The following is a 24,795-nucleotide window of genomic DNA, read 5'->3' on the forward strand; positions in this document are numbered from 1 at the left end:
ACTGGTCCTTTGTCTTGTTTAGAACTGATTTGAGATTTCTTATCTTAATTTAGAGGCATCTAAATGGTTTAGCACCTAGCCATCTCTCCCTTTAGAGCTACTAGGACCCACTGCCTCAGGTCACTGAATGCTATAGCATTAAATGCACAGTTAAGACATTACAATATTTCTCTGGCCTATAAGTTGGTGCTACAACTGAGAGAATTAGCCGTGCTCACTTGCTGAGACATATACTTTATCCAGTGTAATTCATGGTGTACAGGGCATGCTCACAGCAAATTGTTTTAGCACACAGGAAGCTGCCCTGACCTTCAGGGCAGCTGAACTCACCAAGAATGGTCCAACCTACTCCACAAACATTGCTGCTAACAGCCGCAACAAACTATTAAGATCCAAAGATTAGGCAGTTTTAATAAGGATGAATAACTTTTGTGCATCTCTCATAAATTCACTAATCATCGTTATTTGGGCTGAAAGTGCAAGATTTTTTTTTTATCAGTGTGTCACTTTTACAGGGTAGAGAACAGTGCTGATGTTCAAACTGAGACATTACACCAGTGTCCATCCTGCAGAGGAGAGAGATGGATGCATTCAAGATGAAACATAAATAACTGACTCTGACACCAATAGGCTGGGTTTCTAGATTTTATGAGGGTAATATTGCTGTCATCAAATAATCTTATTGGAATGAAAATGCTCCGTATGTCTAAAAGGCCTCTATTTCTTCTCTCTTTAGCTGTATATATATATGATGAGAGTCTTGCTTCACTGGTCCCATAGGGCTTTTTCATGCACAGTACGTCTTTTTATGCCAGCTCCTACTGGAAAAGAATCCAAGAGCTCCCAGTTCGGCTCCGATACTTATTTGTGAGGGTCTGCCATCATCACGTAGCAACGGAAATAATTAGCTTACCACTTTCAGAAAGTCTTGTTCAGACAGTCAAGCTCACAGATTGCTGTGCCTCTCTCCAAACCTCAGCCAGCACTCAAGCACTGGTTATTCATGTTCCTGTAGATCCGTTTAAAAACACACTCTCTTTATCAACCAGTATCAACTGTCATACTTCACAGGCATTTGAAGTCAACGTAAAATATATTTAGTGGGGCAAAACATACCATAATAGGTTAAAGTAATACAGTGTGATACAGTATAAACATCAAAAGGCCTATGGTATAGGACCTAACAGTGAACCCACAGAGAGAGGAAGGGAGATGGCACCATGGCTGTCTTGATTGTTTTTTATGTGGGCGCTGCCCTGCAAAATGTGGCAGGCACACACACATTTTGACAACATAAGCGGGTCTCACTCACTGTCTATATAAAAGGCTCCACCATGTGGGGATTGACTTTTGTTCTTGGCAGCATTATAAAAGAGAAAACGTTATGATGTTTTTCCCTCTGGTTTTGTTCCACTCCGATTTTTTTGTGGGGGGGGGGGGGGGGGGAGTGTGCTGGTTGTGTGTGACGTCTGCTTACAGCACGGGAACTTGTTACTGTATGTTGGAGAGACATTTGTTTGGTATATTTGTGAGACTAACAGACTGTCTATTTTGGTTGTTTCTTCAGCCCATTTAATTGAAAATGCACTCATTTGGTCCTGCCAAATGGATAAAGGCAGAAGAAATGAAATAGGAGGAAAAGTGGAAAGCATGCCTGCCTGGTCTGCTGTGGTGTTCATGTCTAATACATTATATGGAATCTAGATGGCTTATTGGTTGGTTTGCAGAGAAGGAGAAAACAACCTGGGTCACTCATGTTGCTATGCTACTGCAAAATGATGAAAACACCACAAATAAAAACCACTGCACCTGTGTTTCTCGGAGCAGCTTCAGGAGCAGGTCAGTGGCAACATGAGGAACTTTTGACAGAATGCTGACCTCTAGAGGAGAGGACCAACAAAACACTGAGTGAGCTCCGTCGATTAGATTAGACAGCAGCAATGAGTATTATGTTTCACTGGGTGACATAAAACAGCTGAAAATAGAAGTTGTCATGCAGTCTGATATTTATATCGAGAGAACAACAATCTATAAACAAATATTATGAACACCTATAGACAAACACTGAGGTCAACATTTTAACTTACATACTGTATGCATGATCCAATATATATAGGTCAATCACTGCACAGATTTAAGGAGGAAGTGTAAGAACGTTTTGTGTGTATAGACACCCACACACACACACACACACACACACACACTGCAACAGTAAAACTGCGCTGTAAGTAGTAACAGAGAGCTAATGTCTGGCTTTGTTGCCACTGAATTATATTTGTTTCACTTGCATCGGTGCTCTGCTTTGTGTGAATCCTCTGCTCAGTAGTGGAGAAAACAGAAAAAGAACTGGCTAAATGCATATGGAATCTAAAGTAGCACCTGTTTAACAGGTATGTGTGTCAGTCAGTATATCACAGAAGTGTCTGTGATGCACAAAACTGCTTATTTATTTCCTAAAGGGTGCTTCATATAAGTGCCTTTATTTGCACGGTACTTGACTGTTTGAGAACCCATACTTTGGTTTATCTGAACAAACATGTTTACCGTTCTTAACTAACTGGCTAACCTGTTGACTTTAGCAAACCAGAGAAAGGCTAGTTGACCAAACCTGTTTAGTTTGGGTACCTTACAAACTAGTACTACAATTGGATGCATGACATGACATGACAACAAATATTCATATCGGGAAAACAACATAAAACTAATTTCTATGAAATAGTTTCAAGAGCAGCTGGTTGCAAAGATGGAAGTTCGTTCTCTCAGCAGAAGATGGACCTTAAGATATAGATGGTTAGGGTTTGGGTTAGGGAGAGCTCTTGGTCATGGTGATAAGACACATAAGCTTTTTTATTCCAAATAGATGGAAAAAGTTCATTACTTCTGAGGTGAACAGTCTACCATCCTGCCGACCATCTGTGATCTTTCTCTGCAGGCCGCTCCCTCTCTGTACGTTCAGGTCTGATAACTAAATGCTGCTTTGCACCAACTGTTGACAACGTAACATCCCTCCAATAAGGCTGCCAGAGTGTGTGCTAGGTCAGCACACTTACATCTTACAACAAACTTGCATGCATATAAACAATAGGGAGCATCTATGTTTCACATGCTTTGTGGTAAAAGCCACTAATATGACCTGGCAGAGTTTTTATGTGTTCTTGTTGTTAGCACCAATACCGGTTTACGGACAAAGGAGGAGAACATATTAGGAGCAAAATGAGTCTTCAACATCTGTGGAGTCGTATTCATCAGCGGACTCTGTGAGAGCGGGGTAGGGCTGTGGCTGGTCCAGATTGACATAGGTGACATTCAGACTGATGTAGTGTTCTCCCTCCAGGCCTGACAGGATGGTTGAGACGGCTGACACAAGTGTAGCAAAGCTGGGCCTTGATTCTGGATCAGGGTCCCAGCACTGGAGCATAATGCTATACCTGGAAAACACAGTCAGAGCAAATGGTTTCTATTTCATAGCCCATTAATGCAATATTATAATAACCTAGAATGGCTTTCTTATTTGGTTACCATTTTAAAACTTTCAGAAGCTTTTAAAACTTAGTTAATTTGTATGAGCAAAATATTGCTGGGGTGTTTTTGGTCTGCCTGAAGGCTACTGAGGACTATTGTCAGGCAATACCCCAGGAATTTATCAAAAGTTACTGTTCCTGGAAATCTATTACTTCCTATTGTTGTTGTGAGACCACAAATCATCTGCTCTTCCGGTGTGGTGTGTTCAAGGTTATTAAGAAATTATCTGCCATTTGCAGCAAATTATCATTTTATACCAATTTGTGTGACAGTATATACTGAATCGTGTTAGCTATTTAAAGTTATTTTTGGATAACCTCCCCCCCCCCTTGCTTACAGCCTGCTAACTTAACATCTACCGACTTCAGTTCAAATGGACAGACGTGACTGTGGTATCAATCAGCTCTTCCATCCTTCATATAAAGCAAATAAGGATCCCTAAAATGACAAACTGTTGGTGTTCTATATAGGTCTATCTGTGACAGATTTCCATAAGCCTTTAACCCACATTGGTTGTGGGTCTCTAAGGAAAAGGTGTACGAATGGTTGATTTATTTTCCACCACCCTCCAAATTAGTGAGCAAACAAGATTTGTCATTAAAGCAGCAAAAACATAGCTTTTGCCTGTAAATTTACCAGTGTATCCCATTTACTGCATGTGTGTGTGTGTGTGTGTGTGTGTGTGTGTGTGTGTGTGTGTGTGTGTGGGTGTGAAGGAAGTCATTTTCCTAGTGTGTTGTAGACACATTAACTGCCAAACAACACTGCTTAACTGTGTCGCAAAACCAAGTAGTGGACTATTTACACTCTTAACACACCTGAGTGACCATTCGAACATTCTGCTATTACCACTTGAACTCTTGTTCCGCTTCTCTCTTGTCTATCCTCTTTCTCTGTAAATGTGTTATAATAATAGTCACACTAAATACGGCCTTAATTCAGTCAACAAGTTACTGTGTGCAATGAATATATAAAAACTAAAAAAAACACTACTTATTTTTCCTTTCAAGGGATCAATATCATGCAGTTTTTAGGCTACTTACAAAGGGTCAGGGCAGTATTGGGGTTGCGGAAGCCTCCTGCCCCTCAGTAAGTAATGTGTTATGTCATAAGGGTCCACCTCTGGATACGGGCTTGCTCCCCTGGTCAACATCTCCCACATCAGAACACCAAAGGACCACTGCATCATGTGGGACAAACATTAAAACAGGTTTAATTTTAGGTTTAAAGGTACAATATGAAACACCTTAAACTGAAATTGTTTCCTGTTTCCTATCCTAAACAGTAGCATAAATTGTAGATTAGATCATTAAAAAATAACATTTGTGTCACACAAACATGTTTCCTAGTTTATATACTCTATGTTGTGACATTTCACATACATCTAGCAAGCAAGACATCTTTATTTACTCACCACATCTGACTTGGAGGTGAATTTCTGGGTCTGCAGACTCTCAATGGCCATCCACTTCACAGGTAGCTTAGCCTTCCTGTGGTCCTGAATACTGTAATATTCCTTGTCAAAAACATCTCTGGCCATGCCAAAGTCTGCTACCTTCACTGTATATGACTCGTCCAGCCTAAACACAGAAAAAGAAAATATATTTGTTGCAAACCATTATGTGTGAGTATTATGATGTAATAATTCACTTCCCTGTTAAGGAGGAACTTAGCAACCACAGCAGTGAATAAAATGTTTATTTCTCTGTATATTTTTCATGACTCACATGCAGTTGCGTGCTGCAAGATCTCTGTGCACAAACTTCTTCTGGGCTAAATACTCCATTCCCCTGGCAACCTGAAGGCCAAAGCCAATCAGATCCTTGACGGTGGGGTTCTGAACCAATTCCACAAACACAAGACCAAAAACACAGTTGCTTAGCCAGTTAACAGATGGAAGTGCACAAATCAAATGTTTAATTTCCACTGTTTTTTAGAATGCAGCTGTCGCACCCTCTTCTCGCAGCGTATGAAGTGCCGCAGGTCCCCGTGTTTCATGTATGGAAGTACCACCAGAGGGAGCCCTTCCTGTGGCAGGAAGATGCCGAGCAGTGACAGCACATTGCTGTGATGGAAACCCTTCATTATGATGCCTTCCTTCAGAAATTGCTCAACCTCCTCGACATCTGTGATTCCTGATGATGCATACGCACATGTACATTATTTAAAAATTGTGAAAAGACACAAATTACAAGTTTGAAAAACAAAATGCAAAACATACACTTACTGTCTACTTTATTAGGTACACGTGTACAATCTAATAGCTCCATCATTCATGAAGGGGACAAAACCATTAGAAACACCACTTAACTCCAGTACGACGCCCAGATATAGTAGATCAATGACCTTTCTAGTAGTTTCAACAAAAACTGACACTTATAAAGCGGCCGGTGTGTTAAAGGCCATGCACCTGACAATCTGTGCAAATATGTTCGACAGCAGAGGAACTAGGCAGAATGGATTGACATTACTCACTATTCAAAGACTTGACAGCACAGTGGATTTCTCTGTTGTTGTGGTCTGTGAAGTATCCATGATAGACAGTGCCAAAATGACCTGCGGCAAAAACAGGGAACGAGTGTTGGCTACTGCTCCTCACATTGCATACACAAAGCTCCATCACAAGTTTTTTGTTTCACACAAAGACAGTGGACAGTTTTTACCCTTCCCTATGATCTGATGGTGCTGCACAACAAGCATCTCAGCAGGAATAAGAACATCCTTTACTTCCTCCAGCAACTCTGGCCTAAAACTGGAGATGGAAATTTTTTCCGGTGGCATGAGAGGGGTGAGGGTAGGATCTACACCTCCTGCAGCATAGGTTAAGCTGGGGAACACCATAGGCCCTACCAGGGGCGTGGGAGGACCCAGGGATACTACTGGCACAAGTTCAGAGAAAAGGGTTAATAATGATAGTTACAAAGGTACAGTATGTGTGTGACAAGTGCATTTGTTATACAGCAATAGGATGAGTGCGTAGCAATACAGCTACCTCTTCTGTAGTCCCCGGAAGGAGAGAGCTCCCCATTGTTAGTCCGAGTGCAATTAACACTGTGTGCCAAACGGATCTCTACCATGGAGGCTGAAAAACATGTTGCAACACTTTTTTTTAATCATCAACCACAGAAGAAGAAGACCAGTTAAAACGACTTTCGTAAATGATCCCAAATTTCCAACCACAGCAGTTGAACAAGGTCAACATAACAGAACAGAAAGGAGCCCACCTTTCTTCTTCTTCCTCAAGTGTTTCATGACAACAAATGCGAGCACTGCCCCGGCTACCAGAGCCGCCAAGATCCCCAGAGCAATTCCCATCATGTAGTGGTTGTTGACTCGCACCACTGTGCCAACATTGTGGACCTGTCCGTTTATGGAGATCTGGAAAATATAGTCCATCATATACATTGACTAATATTACTGCATTAATGTGAGTATTTTTCTTGTAACTTCTCTAATGAGAAAGCAGAAGCTTGTATATTTGGAGCTGGTTCCATGAGTCTGGTTGTGTCCCTATCACACTGAATGAGTTTGTTTGTTTTTTAGTACACTTTATATTACTTAATCCTTCATCATCCTTCATCAGTTCTATATCAGCAGGGTGAACAGAGGTGGAGGACTGGAGTGGCTAGTGGATGTGGCTCTGTGCAAACACAATCTAACACCTCTAAAAGTAAAGTTAACAAGTTACGCCCTGTTTAACCTGCCCAGAAATTACAATGTGAAAAGAGGAAGTTGCATTTTTCTGAAATTTAAGTCATATTGTGTCACATTTATGACAGTTATGACATTTTGGCCCACAGTGTACTATTCTCCCTGTGAGGTGCCCTCACAGAAAAATCTAGGCAATTTCTTCTCCCTATTGTAAGGATGTATGCTAAGTTAAGCAGCTGCTGGCAGTAGCCTTCTAATTATAATACTTACATGAGACTGATAGGGATTTTCTAATCTCCTAACAGTCTACCTCTGCCTGTCAGCACTGTCAGTTTGCAGATTATATGTCAGAATTTTTTGGTTTCATATATAGTAATATGTCATATTTGATCTTTCAATTATGCAAAATATTTTGATTATCTTTACTAATAAGATATTGAGAAAGTTTTACTATACCTACACTATCTCATGACTGCCTAACATTTAGGCTGCAGGGAAGATTATTGATCACTGGCCAAACAGTGGACCTGTACAAATCATGTGACCTGGGTAAGTCAGTCGGTTTTACACCATCTAAACATTTAGCCTGACTAACCTTCACTGGAAGTCCTTCACTGGGGAAGGTCATGTTTTTGGGGATCCTGCATGTGATCTCATTATCCAGGACTTTAGCATCACAATCAACTCCTGCTACAGTCATGATGATGGTCATACAGGAGCTGACCAGGTTCAGTTTTTGGTGCTATGAAGATATGAAGCATTAAATCAGTTAATTCAAGTCTGATAATAAACATCGCTATGTATTTTTTATTCATCTATTCAAAACAAGCCCTTACATGTAATGACACTTCATCAAACCCAGGGTACAAACTCAGTATGTGTCCTTCTGTTTCAAAAGGTATGGGCTCTCCATAAGGGTGGTAGGAGAACTCTTTGTTCCAAAGTCCCAACGCTCCATCCATGTCAAAAGAGAGCTCTCCTTCCTCTGTCTCATCCCTGGGGAATACAGGAGTGAAACACTCCATCCTTGTGGGTAAAGACTTGCCTATACACTCCTGGAACAAAACAGATACAGGTCATTCTCAAACTATAGATTCACTTTAAAAAAATGTGTCTACTATATGTCCTGGTGGACTCTGTACCCTTGTCACAGGTTTTAGGTGGCTTTCATTGGGTTTGAAGCGGACGATGGTGCGATAAACGGAGTCCAGGTTCTCCCCTTCAATCACGATTTTTGATCCCCTGCAGTTCAGACAAATGGCGAGAGATGGTTACATTTTCATCATGGCTGAACAAAGAAAATAATTTCCTATGAGACGTAAAGGTTTAGGAAGAAACAAACATATTGTTTTTGTTTTTGTTTTAGAATAGAATAGGTTCATTTAAGATAAAGATAAAAATCCGACTACATATACGATGTCACAGCAGTGAAAAAAAGAGGACAGTGTGGTGGGGGTCTCATTGACCTACCTGTCAAAGCTACAGTCTGGCTGGACAGCTGTAATCTTTGGCTTTTCTCTGTAGTAAAACACCTTTGTGGTGAGGACAGGAGACTTGTCGATGAAAACACTCAGAGGCACATCCCTCACCTCTGAGATGGGCTGGGACAGACAGATGATGGAGGACACATTGCCTTTGAGTTTTGTGACTCTGCTCGGAAACAGGGATATGTAGATCATGTGTCAGATAAACAGTATTAGATCAAAAAACTTCAGGGAGGGAGGAAAATAGATAAACAACATCTAAATTTCACACATATGTGATGTGTGGTAGTATTAAAAGAAGTGGGGACAAAGACAATGGACTAGAAGTTAAAAGATGAAGAATTTTGTGGGCAAAAAGTATAAAAATCTGACCTCTTAATAGGACAGGGCACGTCATTGAGAGTGACTCTCCTGGTTTTCCCAGCATCCAAGTGAGGTCCAGTCACTGTGATGAGTGTTCCCCCAACAAGAGGCCCATAGTTGGGCTGGATTTCTGTGATGTTGGGAATCTGGATGAGAACATATATTATTTTAAGTGTTTTTTCTCACTGGGTTTAATTAAGAATAGTTTCAGCATGTTGTAATGAGCATGACAACAGCTATGATTACCACAAACGTGAACCCTGGCATTTCTGCTTTCCCGTCAATGGAGTAGCGTCCCTCCACCTTGCCCTCATGCACTTCCACGGTAATGTTGAGTGGTTGGAATAGCTCACTGGCCCCAGAGCGAATTTTACACACCAAGCTAAAGACCAGCACAAGAAAAGCAATTGTGTTAGCATGTCTGTGGCAAATAAGGTTACTGCAACAACAGCGTCCATCCATCCGATTATCCATTCATTATTCTAACTGCTGGTTCTCTTACAGGCTGTGGTTGGGCAAAACCATAACATGCATGTCTTTGCATGGTGGGAGGAAGCCAGAGTATGCAACACAGAGTGAAACTCTACACAGAAAGACACCTGTGACGGGCCCGACTCATGAATTCGAACCCGTATGAAAACACTCACACACTAGATCCTTTTACAGCTTACGTCATAATTACAACACTGTGCTACTGAAGCGGGAGGCAAAACAAAGGAAAACTAGAGGCAAATATGTTGACTTCAACCTACAACATGTAAATAATATATTATGTTGCTGTGTTGAGTGCCAGAAACTAAGAAGTAATGGCTCTAACATAAAGGTTTATTTCATGCCCACTGGTACTGCAGGTGTAGAATTTATGCTGAAAATGACAGGTCACTCTCCCGCAGGGGGAAGAGCCAAATCTAAATTCAAAATGATGGTGTACATAAACTAATTTTAAGATGGAAGGGTCTACATGATCTAAAACCATCCACACTTGAATTCAGACAGTTGCAAAGTCTATATGTTTAATACTGATTGAGTGCCAACAGTTATCACATATTAATGAATTAATTAAATTATCTTAAAACTAAGGGTACATTTTCCGACAAGACAAATAGTATCAACAGATGACTCCACAATGACCCCTTGCATGATCACTCACTGCGTGTTGTTGCTTTTCACTGGAAGCACAGTGCAGGCAGTCTGTCCCAATCGGACCTGGTGGGTTCTGGAGGTGATGGCAGGTCTCTGGGGCGACTGAAACTCCCACCCACACACAGTTAGCTCTGTTTGTCCATCAGGAGGAGCAGTCCGTGGAAAGAACTGCGCCCATAAAGCAGAAGATATACTGCAGTGCAACCTCAAAATGAAATGTTTCTCACAGTTGCACAAAGAAAAGCTAGGGTTAGGGTATTTTTAATTACATAACAAACCTCACCCCAGTGATCCCAGGTGGGCAGGACTCATTCCTCCAGTTACTGTGGCACTCACTTTCCCAGGAGCACACTCCAGAGCACCAGCCACAGCCCATGAACTTGGGGGCTGTGAGACACATAGCGCAAGTCAGGAAGTGTTGACAGCCCGGCCCTCTCTGAGGCACCTGAATCATCTGAAACAGAGAAACAAACTGAGTCTCATTCAGCACACAGGTCACATGGATAGCTCCTCCTGCTGGCATGAAGTTTTTTTATAGTAAAGTAATGACCTGCATGTCTGTGGGCAAAATCTGCTCCAAAAGCTTACTTTATTCTTTTTGAAAGGCTGTAAACTATCGCTGTACCTTATCTCCAACCACGAAGAGAAGATACTCAGATGAGTACACAGCAGCTATGGATGAGACCCTCTGGTTCTCTACCAGAGAGTAATTGGCAAAGATAATAGAGCTGGATCTTGTCAGTACAAGCTGCCATAACACAACACAGACACAACAGATGGTTATCAGTAATGGATTATTGACAATGATCAATGCAATCACCACATCTAATAAGAAGTAGTAAGTCTTCAAAGATTTCTCCATGTGTTACGCACCTGTAGTAAGCGGCCAGTAGAGGTGCCAATATGAGCTACAGTCTTGTTCTCTATGGTCGTTACCAACAGAGAGGTGAGTAGGACGTTGGTCATCTGCCTGTTGAAGAGGTCCACTCTGTAGTAGGGCTTTGACACCATAGTAGGATGGTCTCTACATGTGGCGTTGTTCTCCATGCTCTAGTACCAAGGCCACAGGCAGCAGAGGACAATGTAAGGAAATAGATTAATAAAAAAATAAAACAACTCAGAGTCAAGTAGCAGAAAACAATCCTTAATTAAATACATTTACTGGCTTTTTTCCTGAACGTTCATGAGTTCATCAGCTCATAAGAGGGGTCTGTTGAAAAGAGTTTGTAAGCATTTTAATGACAATGACATACTTTATTGATCCCCTTTGGTAAATTGTGGATGGACAGCTGCCAGACAGTACATATCACAATACTACAGGGTATTGGTGTCTTGTCCAAGGACTCAACAAGTAGCCAGAAGGAACCAAAATCTAACTACTAACCCTGAGGTTCGCAGCTGACTGCTCAACCTCCTGAGCTACTGTCACCCGCAAACTCACATTGTCAATACTGACAAGAAGAAAAGCCAGTGTAGTGTAAAAATCCGTTATTACATGTTATCAAGACACCCTACATAGTTTTGGCTTTTGTGTCACAATGCACAATTTCTAGGATCCACTTGCTTTAATAAAGTTTAAGCTATTGCTGGACCTCTCCTAGATCACACAGAAACATCTGCAGATGTTGGAGGACACTGCTGGACACAGCTAAGACACATTGTTTGTGTGCTGTGAAGTGGCATGATATCCAGTGGTCACCAGGGTAACAATGAGATAGAAATCTCTGACATACCAGGAGCACCGGGCAAATTTAGTAGAATAATATGATAATTTCACAATTGAAGAGGTCATGATAAATGACGATAAGCTGGATTTCCGACAGAAAGATTTCCTTTTAGATACAGACAGAGTGAGTGAGTGAGTCAGAGTGGGTCACCATCAGTTTAAAGGGAGTTTTCATATCAACACTGGATTCATTCTCTGAGACCACAATTTTTTCTTAGTATATACAAGACTATGAAACTCAGATATATGGGTTCCAAAATAGTATTGGAAGATAGGCATCCACTACTATCCAGTCTAAAAAGCTAAAATTCAGTTTTCTGAAACCTAAACATGACATTGATCTGTCTTAAAAATCCAAAACAGATCAATTTTTAGATATTCATACTATTTGACCTGCACCCAAATGAAACAAATCATAAGAAGCACCAGGAAACATCTTTGAAAAACCATGAATAAACACAATTCTGATGGGATGACTGCAAACATTCAGTTCATCATCAATTAAATCAGCTCTTTGCACCTTTTCATATAGTTATTTTTCTTGCTCAAGCAAGATGAGAAGGCTGCTGACTCACTCATGTCGGCATCCTGAAAGTTAAAGCCGACAAATAGCTACCTTAGTTGATCAAAAGCACAACAAGAGGTAAAAACAAGTAGCTGGGCTCTGTCCAAAAGTACAAGTACATCTACAAAAAAACATCGAAAGTGCACTTATTATATTATTAATATTAATAATATTAATATTTTCTGTTGTGTGGTAACTTCCTCACAGTGATGACCAAACTCTAGGAGGTCAATGCTCTCTCTTGCTGAGCACTGAGCTACTGTACTTATTCGGCACTTTGCTGTTCAGGTTCAAACAAGAATACTGAAAGGCCTCAGGAGTTTGGGGGTGTTTCTTCCAAGTTCATGCACATGTCAAGAGAACATTCCTTGGAGAAATTTAAAGCACCACACCTACAAGGCAAGATTTTAAACAAATCCTGACAGGTTACCACATGATAAATAAGCAAATTGCTATCCATGTCAGTCAGTGCAGGAGACAAACTGGATGTTAGAAATGAGAAAGTGATTTCTGAGTCTGAGTCTGAAAGTGAGATATTTATAAATGGTAATACATCTTACCTACTTACACAGTGAAACACTAAACTGAACAAAATTTGTAGTTTTTCACCTGCTGGTTACCTTTCAAAAAGTATTAAAAGAAAATCCAACTATTTCTGCTCAATAAAGTAGACCTGAGATATACTAAGAACTTGTAACCAACTGCAATAGCTGTGTGTTGGTGAACGGATGGTCTCACCTCATGTGGACAGCTCTCACATGGCTGGAAATGGCAGAGCCCTCTGGAGAGCTGCTCCGGTCCAGACTCGCAGCAGTCATCCACCCCATCCGCGATTGCTTTGTTCACATTGTCCATGGGAAAGGCGCAAAGGGCAGAGTCATGCTCCGTGACCCCATTATCATCAGTAACAGCAAAAACTCCATAGAGGATGTCATCTTCCTCTTCCGCCCCCAACTCCTCTGCCAACTCCCTGCCTGCCTTGCCAAAGTGAGCTGCCTGGACCACATTGTAGACCACATCCTTATAGGGTTCACTGGCTACATTCCTCCTCCTGCGTTTTGGTTCAAACCGACACTCCAGGATCAACTCACGGTACCTTTTCATTTCCCATTCATTACGTGGAAGACGTCCGAGACGAGTCTGAAACGGAGATGTGTCCTGATCAGGGCTTTCGCGCTGGACTGAGAGGAAGTAGACAAACTCCTGAGTGAAAAAGCTGTATACATATTCAATATGGTACGTCCTCCGCAGGCCAGGGAGGACAGATAGGCTACGCACATCACTGTAGAAACCATCTTCAGTGGCCATTGGTCGGCGAACTGATAGTGACTTTCTACCATACCGCTGGGCCACACTGTCATTGACAGTGGTGGCAACAAAGAAGTAGACAGTTTGACCCTCTTCAACCATGGTAACTTTGGTTCCAAGAGGGCTGGCCACACAGTCAGGACAGTAGGCAGCAGAGTTTGAATCCTTTCTGAACAAACATTTAGAAAGAGAAGGCGGCTTTCCATTTGATTTCAGTTGGTGGAAATAGCATACACCGTACTGAGAACTTCCACATGAATATAAATACATAAACAGAGTATCCAACAACAACACTTGATTGTTTGTGTCCTCCAGAAAGTTGGGATCTTTGTCAATGTTGCACAAATCACATATCTGACACTTTGGACTTCCAACTGGCCCAGTGTGGAGTTCCCACACCTTTTCCAAGCTTCTGTTCACAGCCTCAATCACATTCTGAGAGGCTACATAAACCTCCTGGTAAAGTGAGTTGTTCACAATGTTCTGAATGGGGCCCCGGGCTTGAAAGAAGGGCATGGTGTAAACTACTGAGTAGTTGACAGGACTCTGGGCCAGTGAGGGACAGTTGCCCAAGGCAAAGGCCAGCAGACTCTGGAACCAGATGCATGTCCCCCACAGCGTGGTCCTGTGGACCATCTCCTCTCAGGAGTGCAAAAAGGACCACAGCACAGATGATGTGGGGTTACCTCCAGGTCTGATGTTGGGACCAAAGCATCCTTAACACCAGCCAATGATACCTAAATGAAAAAAAAAATAGGGCAGAGTGATTCATTCAATTCTCACTTCAGTTGGATCTTAGAAACAGTTTGACAAAAAAAAATCTTAAAGACAATTTGAGATTTGTAAAATATGCTTATTTCGTTTTTGTCAAGAAACAGAGAAAGAAGATTAAATTTCAGTCTGTTCATTATAAAGCTGGAGCCAGGAAACAGTTTACTTAGCAAAGCGAATGGCCAAAAAACAGTCCTCCACATAACACCCATTAAAATGACAATTTGTCAAATGTGCTTTTTGTGATACCTATATGGCATGGTAGTCATTTTGTATCTTTGGGCATAGCAAGGTCAGCTTCCGCTTGCTTCCTGTCCATGCTAAGCGTTTAGAGTGGTGTTAAAACCAAATAAGCACATTTCCCAAAGCGTTGAACAACTTCTTACTGGATTATTTTTTCTTCATCTTTACATAAAAATGAAGAATGAACAAAATCCTTGACCATGATGCCATGATTTGTCACATATGGGAGAAGATACCACAGCCCCTTATGATCTTTGAATTGATCTCCATCCACAGAGGAATTCAATATTGATCACCATCATGCTTGAGCCAGACAATGATACATGAATGTGGTCATGAAGATAAATGTTTCTTCTGACTCATCACGAACAGATTGCTAGAGCTCAACCTAATACACAGTGGATAAAACAATTTTTATTGGGACTTCCTGAACAGGTCATTCATCTCATGGTCATATTTACTCTGGTTAATCCTCTTTCTCCAAATATGACTCAAGTTCTTCTATGCAGGAACATGTAGTAACAGATCCAAGTTAATGGCTTCAGTTCAACATTATGCACCACATAAACACATAAAAGTGTGTATTTTTCCGTTTATAACATCTTCTCTGAACAGCAACCAAGCAAATGGAACCATGTTTCATAGTCTGGGCCTTGTCTTTATCCTAACAAGACATTTGTCTGGTAGATCATTAACCAGACACATCAGAGTAAGGCAGTATTCAAGAGCCGCTGGCCTCTCTAATTTGCATTCCTGTCACAACCGCTACGTGCCTCTCAGGGGGAAAGATGTGCACGGACTAATGGTCATAAGACGACATGTGCTTTTTTAGATCCCAGGTGTAGAAGAAACTACTCGTCTGCGCGTGCCAGAGAATTTCATCAACTGATTTTCTTATTTAAGAGAAGACGAACTACATTCAGACCAAACATCTCTCAAGAAAATCACACTTGCAATATGTACTTGTATGGAAACGTTTGTCTTTACATCAATAATTTATAGATGATTTGTCACATTTTAACGTGGGTGCCTCCATGAGAAACAGAGGTTAAGGTTAGAGAACATGGTTACACATAGTAATGGCACTGATTTACTTGTTTTCATGTTCATGATTATTAAAGCAAATGGTTGAAATTTACTTTCCATTCATTGCACTATTTACAGGCCAGAATCAGTGTATTCCCACACAGATGACTTAAAGATGCAGTTATACTAGGAAGTCTAACAGATTTTTTACCAACATTATACGGCATTCAGCTAGGTAGTGTGTAAATGACCTGCTTTGTGAACGTGCCTTTCTCATTTTGCAGAGTTCCTAAATCTTCATTTAAATTAAACCTGTTGCACCACTTTTAAAGGGAAACAGGCAATGCATTGGTTGCAGTATGCAACACATGTACAACCAATGTCATTAGAGGCAATAAGAAGAAGAAGCAAGCTGCTGCGTAAGCAATCAGTAGTCGACATTGTACCCCAGGGACCCATGTGTGGAGGCAGTGGCAGGATCTGCATCCCAAAGCTTCAGAATCCACCACTGTGGAAAGATGTTGGCGCTGCTGTTACTTTAAAACATCTTTATTTACATTTGGAGCAGAATCCAAGTGGTGAAGCCAGCAAGAGATTAAGACTCAAGTCAGTTGTGTAAACGTGCAGCACAATTCATTGAAGCAGCATCCTTTGTGTCTGTGTCCTTTTCACCTTTTATCTTATTTCTTGTTTCTTATTCTGTCAGCCTGCCTTAAGTTCAGTGGACTAGTGCTAGTGAATATCGACTTCGGTCTACGTGTAGGATGTCGGTGAATACCTACAGCTTCACCAAACCTGAAAGGTTAGTGCAGCACCTTGATCAGCGAGCTTTAGGAATTAGTTAGGCATTGTTTAGTGTAGCTACATACTGTACTGAGAACAATTCAAGTTATAAAGGTAAATTGTAATATTTAATTAATTGCAGTATTGGCTTACAATAACCTTTTTATTATTAATTTATTTTCTGTAAGAGGTAAAAAATAAAACTTAACTAAATTGTTAAAGTTTAAAACGACCTAAACATCCTTTATCTGTTTTAATCTTAGGTTGTAGCAGCCCTGTATATATTTTTGTTTGTTTATTTTGTTTGTTTTTTGACAGACTGTCTGTTTAACTATAGTAGCTGCATGTTTCCTATAGAAGGATTTAACCGTGTCTAATGTGTGGCTCAAAAACATGTGTGGTTCATGCAGCTGTGGATGATATGAAGAGCTTACCTGTGGGCGCGTACAGGTTATTAATTGTCCTTTTCAGGGGATGCAAAGCCCTCTCGAATAGCGCAGAGATTACTGATCTTTCCTCGGATCAATTCAGGATTAGATGAATTTCTTGCTTTTGAAGTCAAAAGCTGTGCGTCCTCACGAAGCGCCGGGATCTGCGCTGTCCCACCACCCCACCCCACGCTCCACCGGGTACGAATCGCTCTCCTCTGCACAGTCCAGCTCGCTCCTCCCCTCGTGGTTTTGACTAATACCTGCGACAAACCCAATTAACTCACTGCGGGCTTCATCCACACTTCACGCAGCGTTAATTGATGAAGGCTGATTGCTCCTTTTCTGTCTGACCGCCACTGAACCGTTTGCACTGTTGCCTGCGCTGCAACGCAGCATCACAGCACAGGTAACTCATTGTTTAGACAACAAACCAGTATGTCAACTGGTGTGTCTTGTGCTGGTCTCATGAACTGACTGTGAGGAAAAATAGGCCCCTGGGGACACAGTAGTAAAAGGCCCACCACACCTCCTATAGATTGGGAGAGGAGTGTAATCTACAAATGAGGCCACCACATTGTTTGTGATCATTATGAGTTGTTGTTTTTTGCTTGTTTTGTTTGTTTGTTTGTTTTTTGGTTGACTTTTTGTCTCTTTGTGGTCACTTTTTCTCCTCTATGGCATCATTATTTTGTGTATATTGTTGTTGTTATTGTGGTTGTTGTGTGTCTGTTTGATTTTTAACTCTCAGCTGCCAGGCTGTCTCTTTGTGGTCGTTTTGTGAATCTCTCATTTTCAGATGATAGGTATTGAATAAAAACTCAAAATATTTCCATTATAACACATATTACTTATGTATGCTTACTTATACTTATCACTAATACAATACAGCAGGAATACTAATATAGACATTAAGCAAGTGAATAATTGTTCCTGTAAGTGTCAGTGTGGTGTATGTGATATCTTGTATTCAAATACTTTAGACAAATGTAGCTGTGGTGAAATGACAACCATCCTAACAAATGTGCAACATGAATGATCTCACTCCCACGCTTTAGTAACTCATAGTCACAGGATTTTTTTCTTTTCTCTTGAATGTCACCAGACAGGCTCTGGACATTCCAGAACTACTATAAGTAAACTAACAACAAACACCAAGCCAACATTAATGATTGAATTTAAGCATAATGCAGATTCTTATGAGTCTGTTGTACTACTGATCATTACTCTATTTATGTATAATCATGTGTACTTTAACCGGTAGAAGATTACTTAAGCAAATTAACCTCCATGATTAGGCACAATCAGAAAAAAGCACACGCCACTTTTATTGTTATTATTATGTGTATTACGGTAAATGGCATATTTCTTGAGAACAACAATACATGCAGTACAAACATGTTACAGGTTCATCACCACATCTCTTGGAGTGCCTTTGCATAAAGGTAAAACCATAATGATTCGTCCAGTTCCTGGTCATCGCGCAAAGTAAACAGTGTGGTCAATCCTTATCTAAGTAAGTACGTTCTGCTGCTGATCTTGATCAATTTCCAGTTTTTACATTTACATTTTATTTGTTAAAAGCTGAGTTAATAGCATCTAAGGCAGCCTTTTTCTTATTCTGATAGAGAGAATAGGGTCTATTACAGTAAAACCATCATTTCTGAAACAACTTCAACAGCACACAGACACTGCTGTTTGCTGTTATGTCGCTGATGGTGTTGCTGCTGCTTCCATCTGTTGTCACTATCTACATTAAAAGTGATAAAAAAATCTTGCCAGCTAAAATGCAGCTTTAATTTGCTTTCATTGCACTCTATAGAAATCGTTGAATTTGATCAGAGGGACCCTGAAGCAACAAATGCATAGCTTTAACAATAATACAGTATGTGTTTACTGTTTCATTCACAACTGTGCCAGCAGGTAGCACCAGGTCAGCTGGCATTCAGCGTGACCCTTTTTGTTTCAGCAGGTCAGCCGGCAGCGTTGACTCAGTATGTGAGAGGACTAAGGATGAAGAGGCGATCCTCCTCCTTTCTGATCCACTTCATCAGCTTGTTGGCAGCTGCCACCGCTAAGGCCTTGGTCCCCAGTGGACTGAAGCAGAGGTAGAGCTCGAAGCCGCTTGTCACCTTGCAGGAAAGACAAGAGAACAAGATATGTACTGTTTATATGGTATTACAGTGATTAGCTTAGTTCCGTTTCATCATAACTGCCCATTTTATGCATTTCATAAATTCCTTTAAATTTTGATGAACTTTTAATGAACGGTTTACATTTCCATGGTCTAAAGTCAAAGGTCACTGTCACTATTTATCCCATCATATAATCAATGCAATATCTCAGGAACACCTTGAGGGACTTTCATAACATCTGGCACAAATGTCCACTTGGACTCATGGATGAACTGATCTGATTTAGAGTCTATGCAAACATAGATTTAAACTCCACGAGGAGATAATTGTATACAGTTAATACAGTTCTTGTATACTGTATACTCTTAAGAACTGACCACTGCAGACCTTTTAAATAAGACAAGAACAAAGACGACAAGATTAGGGCATTTAATTTCAACATGTATGAATCCAAATTCAGTGATGAAGACACTGTATACATATATGTTGAAACTGTCAAATAAACTTCATGCACAATGTTTTTCCTAATATCAGGTGTGCACCATTAAATACATATTAGATGCACAATATTTTGAGTTAAGATTTTTGAATAACTGAGCTTATACTATAAAAGTGGAGAAACCGTGAAATTCTTTAAGACGCTCATTTTACAACAGCAGACCTACCCATGCCAAGAGGTTTTCAGTTTTGCTACAGCGGTAGAAGGAACGCAGAGGTCTGGTTGGATGGTGCAAGTGGCTGTGAAGCTCCTGGTACAAACCCATCAGCCTTTCCTGCTCTTCATCAGACTGATACACCACAGGAAACTCTGGACTAGAAGACAGTGAAGCAGAGTATCTGTGAACATGCAATTGCTGATAATGTGCAGTCATACATATCTACAGTATATTGCATGGAAACCAAAAGTTAAAGAAAGTAAAAGTGATCATCTGAAAGTGTTTGTTGGCTCGCTGCAACTTTAGGATTATTATATGATGCCAAAAAAAAAAAAAAACAACAACTGAGAAAACTGATAAAAACAGTTGAGTTGACACTATACCCACCTGGTGTACAGCCCCGAGCTCTTTGATTTATATAGAAAGTGTCTGAGCTCTGGAATGCCGACCTGTGCCACAGAATAACTAGGACATTTAAGTGCCTCCTTCAGAGCCTGGTATGCGCTGCGCTTACTCAGCCTCTCCAGGAACCGCTGCTTGCAGTTGGACATGTTAAAAAAGTCCTCTCTGTCAGTTGAGACCAGGATGAGGCAGAGTGAGGATGCTGGCTCTAGGTAAGAGATGTGGGCGTGAAAGAATCCTGCAGTGTTGAACTTTGGCAGACAGATCGGCGTCCAGCCTTCACCCTCCCGAAAGGACGAGGAGGAGCCGACGAGGTTGAAGACCAGGTGCAAGTCAATGTGGTGCAGGAACTGGTCCTTTTTCCTCACCAGAGTAACAAGACGGTCCCCCGCCAGCAGAATGGAGAACACAAGGCTTTTGGCTTTAGCAGCCTGTAGGCTCGCTGACACCACGTCCCTGGCAGAGCTGGCCAGAGGCAGGCAGGTGACAGCGCTGAGCAGCAGGCCAGGGTCTCGGTCCAGCCGATGCAGCAGATTGTCGGTGAGGTACTCGGAGCCGGCCAGCAGGCGGCGCAGGTCATAGTTCTGTTTGTGCTGGAAGATGTGGTTGAGCTGAGTCAGGGTGAGAAGGCTCACGATCTGGTAGTAGATGTACTGCAGCTCCCGCAGCATCTCCTTGTCTGACTGACAGGTCCGAGACACACCCACCAGAACCAACGGACTCTTAGTGAGGAAAACCACCTTACAGCCATCTGACACAAAACAGGTGAACAGAGATGACACAAACTGCACATCTGACCCATTTATGTTTACTCGTAATCAGATTCAAAGAATATTCTGACCTGCATGGATGGAGCGGATGATGTTTTTCTCTGCCTCAACAAATGATACAAGGGCCATCATCACCCCCATGGTGCTGGACAGAGCCTCCTCTGTGCCGTACCGAGTGTAGATTGGTTTGCCAGCCTCGCTCAGCACAAACACATGTTTTCGGTGGCTCCTCCATGCCTCACTAGACACATCCTCCTCCTTAGACTTGCTCTCTGACGCAATGTTCAGGACCTCCAGCTCCTCTGCACCATCTGTTTCAGATTTCTCCAGTAAAGCCTCCCTCTGAGCCTCCCCCTCAGCTTCTGCAGTCAGATCCTCAAAGGACTGTGCATGAACGAACATAGCACTCTTTTGACCAGCACCTGCATTAACATACAAAATAATAATTGAAACAATAATCCCATGGGAGGATGTGTTTTATAGCATATTTTCTATCTATTGGCCTTACCTGTAGTAGTTAACCAGACACACATTAACTACATATACACTTTAAACCCCTCATCCTCAAAGTCTTTTTTCTCATAAAATATATGTGTGTAAGTGGCACACCAGACTTATTTACATGTTATTATATAGGGTTTATTGGCAGCAGGAGCTGAACCATAGCCTGAACATGTAGGGAAAAGGTGCTCAGCTCTGTGTTTTCACTCTTCTCTTCTCGCAAGAGCTGTTTACACCCAAGCATGTGTGTTTTTACCATGCTTATTATACTATCCTTGAGAGGTGACAGCTCTTACCTTAGTAACCTGACAGGTGCTGAAATTAACACTGGTAAGAAATAAATTGAAAGCAACTAGACGCTTACATATTCTTATCTTTTAGTTAGTTTTATTCACTTACTGGTCGCAAAAAGAACACGTATTCTGCTTTTCAATATAATTTTTTTACACTTCAGTATAAAAATCCAATAATGTCATAATGTTTCCAAACTTTTTCTTTCCAGTCTAGCTTACAGAACGTGTTTCCAAAGCAAGCTGAGAGCAGTGGAAACTAAAGCAGAACCCGAACCAAGGGGTTAAACTTCAGTCCCGGTTCATTTGTTTCCAGCAGTTCAAAAAGCCCCAATATACATTTAACAGTACTTTAACTGGACATTTAACAGTACTTTAACTGGAAAAAGACTACCTGGAAGTTTTGACAAATGTATGTTTGGTTAACTTTCCCACCTCTACTGAAGAGCACAAGCCCTTCCCTGAGGTTTTTTTTTTTTATATGGGAACGTTTCTAGGAAAGTCTCCCACGCGCTGGATGAGACTGTCCAGAATAAGGTTGCGACTGGTCTAAAAATAAAAAAACAACAACTGCTAAGGAGCTTGCAAATCATACAGAGATCACTATAAATCTTTCTACTTCAAAGCTAAAAAAACCTTTAGATAGAATCCATTTGTAAACTGACATGTATTAAGTCTATGAAGATTTCTAAAATGACAAAAAAAATGTTTCAGAGCAGCCACAGAAATGTACAGCCTCTGGTTACAGTTTGTCTAATTTATAAAAACAAATTTAGTAGAAGAATAACACGTCTGTTTATGAGTCAATTCGATAACACTAAAAAAATGTCCTGTTTATGTCCAGCTTGGGAAGAGCAAATCCAGGCAAAGTTGCATCATTTTTCATGTCACAGACAGCGATATCTGCCTTATCACAGTTGCTGCAGGAGTTTTCCTGTGGTTTTTATCAAGTTAAGTTTAGAAAGGCCACTACCGTTATGACGGCCTTGTCATACAGAGCCCAAACTAATGGTGCATTCAAGTGCTCCTTGGCAATCCATTAAGTCACCAATGTATTTTGCCCTGAAATGGCCTACAAAGTGTTCTGGAAATTACAGATGACCATGATTATGTGCTCAGCACTTCTCTACACAAAACAGGATGTGTGCATTTTTGCCATTTCACAGATAAGACTCACAACTTCTTCAAAAAGTAATTCTGGTTTTGTGTACAAGTCTACACCAGAATCATTTCGGATCTGAGCATTACTTCCCTAATGGGTAATAGCAGTAAATAAAATAATTAGTTGAATTCTAGCAGTTAATTCTCTACTTAACCATGGACTATGCAAGGCTAGCATAAATGGAGGCACTTTCTCAATAATAGGGACATTTGTATACAGTAAACATTATCACTGTATACTGTAAACTTTGTAGATGTTTGTAGATGTGTAATTTAATACCAAAAGGGATGGACCATGAGGTGGCATGGCACTTCAAATGCATAATGCAGGTTGTAGTTTTTTTCCTAAATGTATACTTAACATCACTTGTAAATAATGATTTGAAAAGTAAATACACACCTTTATGATGTACAACACATAAAAGCAGATATTCAGAGGAAAATGTGGCCATTATAAACACTGCTGTAGTTCACTTCAATTGTCGCGGCCACTTTGTCCTTTTTTGTCCCTACTGATTCACAGTGGTTGTTAACCATGAAGTATGCACTAAATTTCACAATGATTTGATCACTTCTCCATCTAGTTGTCATGACAGACATACAGTAGTTCAAATATGAATGAGAGAAATAATGGGAGTAAAAACACGGAGGGAAAGACACTGTAGGAAGCGCCTCAGCGTGGACGAGCCTCACCTGGCTCGGTTCCCTCCACTAGACCTGGTGTGGGACTGTCCGCCCTCTCAAAGCGAAGGCGATCCACAGGAGCCAAAGTGCCATTCTCCCAGGACGCAGTTGCCCTCTGGGCTTCTCCGTCCATCACTGCTACTGCTGGCAGGGACACACACCTGACAGGACAGACAGACAGACAGACAGACAGCTGTGGGACCAAAGGTCAGGAATCTGATGACTGAAGGAAACACTGAAGATCAACCTGGTTATTATCTACTAATATTGTGGTATCACTACAGTCCCCGAATGAATGTCATGATCTGACTTTAACCTATTTTTTAGCTCCAGATAAACTTTAAAGAGAAATGTTGGTCTCAACATATGTAATGGTTGGTGTGAAACTAAATCAGGAAACAACGTAAGAGAGATTGTAACCTTTGTGCTTCGTGTTTAAACCCTCTTTCCTACTGTAAGTCACTAGTATTTTCTTAGTCTCACACATGACACACTGATGTAGTTAGAACTTCAAAAGCTACTTTTACTGCTAACTTTAGCAGATGATAATAAACAGAATCTTCAGCTACCTGGGTCTGGTTTCGCTGGCCTTCTTTTTACAAATGGTCTCATGACTCGTTAAATAATTTCACAGAGATTACCTTTCGTTTCCGGGGATGTCTGCATTTGATTTTTTGTCGTCACAACTCTCTTGTCAACTTACGGCAGCAAGCTAACTAGCAGGGACAAGACAGAAGCAGCCACTTCTTCTTGCTGCTCCTATCGGTAGCGGAAGTAGGAATTGTGGGATATGAAGTTCTATATCAGAGGGTGGCTCTGGAGTAGTAAAACTGCCACTGTAATAAATTCTGAACCAATTTGGATTTTTTTTTTTTATATAAATGAATGTGATAGATCAATGTCGCACACAGTTTCATATCACTGCCGTTGTTATTTATGTTTTAAGGGATGTATATGGATTTCTATCCACGATAATCAATGATTATCATGGTGCATTCATGGTGTATTTCAAATATCAAACAACCATGCCTGTTAGCTATGGAGGACTATTTTGCTACATGAAATCAGTACTTTTTTTAAACGCCCTATGAGTTAATTACCAGGATACTCCTATGATAGAGACATTTTAAAATTGTATTCTTTCACATATAGCGTAGAGTGACTTCGAATGTTTGAAATGTGT

General features: G+C 40.9%; 2 protein-coding genes across 4 annotated transcripts; both read right to left on the reverse strand.

Moving 5' to 3' along the window:
* Nucleotides 1–1,984: 1,984 nt before the first annotated feature.
* Nucleotides 1,985–17,406, reverse strand: mst1rb (macrophage stimulating 1 receptor b). Of its 2 annotated transcripts, none has more exons than XM_026349210.1 (21): nucleotides 17,020–17,406; nucleotides 13,193–14,499; nucleotides 11,037–11,213; nucleotides 10,789–10,911; nucleotides 10,447–10,617; nucleotides 10,171–10,331; nucleotides 9,267–9,402; nucleotides 9,030–9,166; nucleotides 8,644–8,823; nucleotides 8,316–8,415; nucleotides 8,010–8,228; nucleotides 7,769–7,915; nucleotides 6,747–6,900; nucleotides 6,515–6,604; nucleotides 6,186–6,398; nucleotides 5,998–6,078; nucleotides 5,476–5,657; nucleotides 5,250–5,359; nucleotides 4,937–5,102; nucleotides 4,566–4,702; nucleotides 1,985–3,428 (listed from the first exon to the last, which is right to left on the reverse strand). In XM_026349210.1, the coding sequence occupies exons 2-21, from the start codon at nucleotides 14,396–14,398 to the stop codon at nucleotides 3,203–3,205; spliced, it is 4,116 nt and encodes a 1,371-aa protein (XP_026204995.1). In that variant the 5' UTR covers nucleotides 14,399–14,499; nucleotides 17,020–17,406; the 3' UTR covers nucleotides 1,985–3,202. The 2 variants fall into 2 exon arrangements, with proteins under 2 accessions (XP_026204995.1, XP_026204994.1); XM_026349209.1 differs by having other exon boundaries at nucleotides 6,186–6,401.
* Nucleotides 17,407–18,317: 911 nt separating this feature from the next.
* On the reverse strand, nucleotides 18,318–24,374 carry mon1a (MON1 secretory trafficking family member A). 2 transcript variants are annotated; one of them, XM_026349654.1, is made up of 6 exons: nucleotides 24,254–24,374; nucleotides 23,622–23,773; nucleotides 21,048–21,398; nucleotides 20,192–20,957; nucleotides 19,814–19,961; nucleotides 18,318–19,145 (listed from the first exon to the last, which is right to left on the reverse strand). In XM_026349654.1, exons 2-6 carry the CDS (start codon nucleotides 23,743–23,745, stop codon nucleotides 19,005–19,007), a joined length of 1,530 nt encoding a protein of 509 aa, XP_026205439.1. In that variant the 5' UTR covers nucleotides 23,746–23,773; nucleotides 24,254–24,374; the 3' UTR covers nucleotides 18,318–19,004. The 2 variants fall into 2 exon arrangements, with proteins under 2 accessions (XP_026205439.1, XP_026205440.1); XM_026349655.1 differs by having other exon boundaries at nucleotides 24,182–24,374.
* Between the last annotated feature and the right edge of the window lie 421 nt (nucleotides 24,375–24,795).

This window comes from Anabas testudineus, chromosome 5, assembly GCF_900324465.2.
Source record: "Anabas testudineus chromosome 5, fAnaTes1.2, whole genome shotgun sequence".
Taxonomy (NCBI): domain Eukaryota; kingdom Metazoa; phylum Chordata; class Actinopteri; order Anabantiformes; family Anabantidae; genus Anabas; species Anabas testudineus.

Bases quoted from the DNA above. Each gene is read 5' to 3' on its own strand.
- mst1rb (XM_026349209.1), bottom strand. From the start codon at position 14,398: ATGGTCCACAGGACCACGCTGTGGGGGACATGCATCTGGTTCCAGAGT. The intron at 10,332-10,446 runs GTGAGGTTTGTT...TTATGGGCGCAG, and splicing joins GCCCACCTGGGATCACTGGG to TTCTTTCCACGGACTGCTCC. The intron at 3,429-4,565 runs GTAAGTAGCCTA...TGTGTTTTCCAG, and splicing joins CAATACTGCCCTGACCCTTT to GTATAGCATTATGCTCCAGT.
- mon1a (XM_026349654.1), bottom strand. From the start codon at position 23,745: ATGGACGGAGAAGCCCAGAGGGCAACTGCGTCCTGGGAGAATGGCACT. The intron at 19,962-20,191 runs GTGGGTATAGTG...ACTGTCTTCTAG, and splicing joins AGCTCGGGGCTGTACACCAG to TCCAGAGTTTCCTGTGGTGT. The intron at 19,146-19,813 runs GTAGGTCTGCTG...CTTTCCTGCAAG, and splicing joins CTGAAAACCTCTTGGCATGG to GTGACAAGCGGCTTCGAGCT.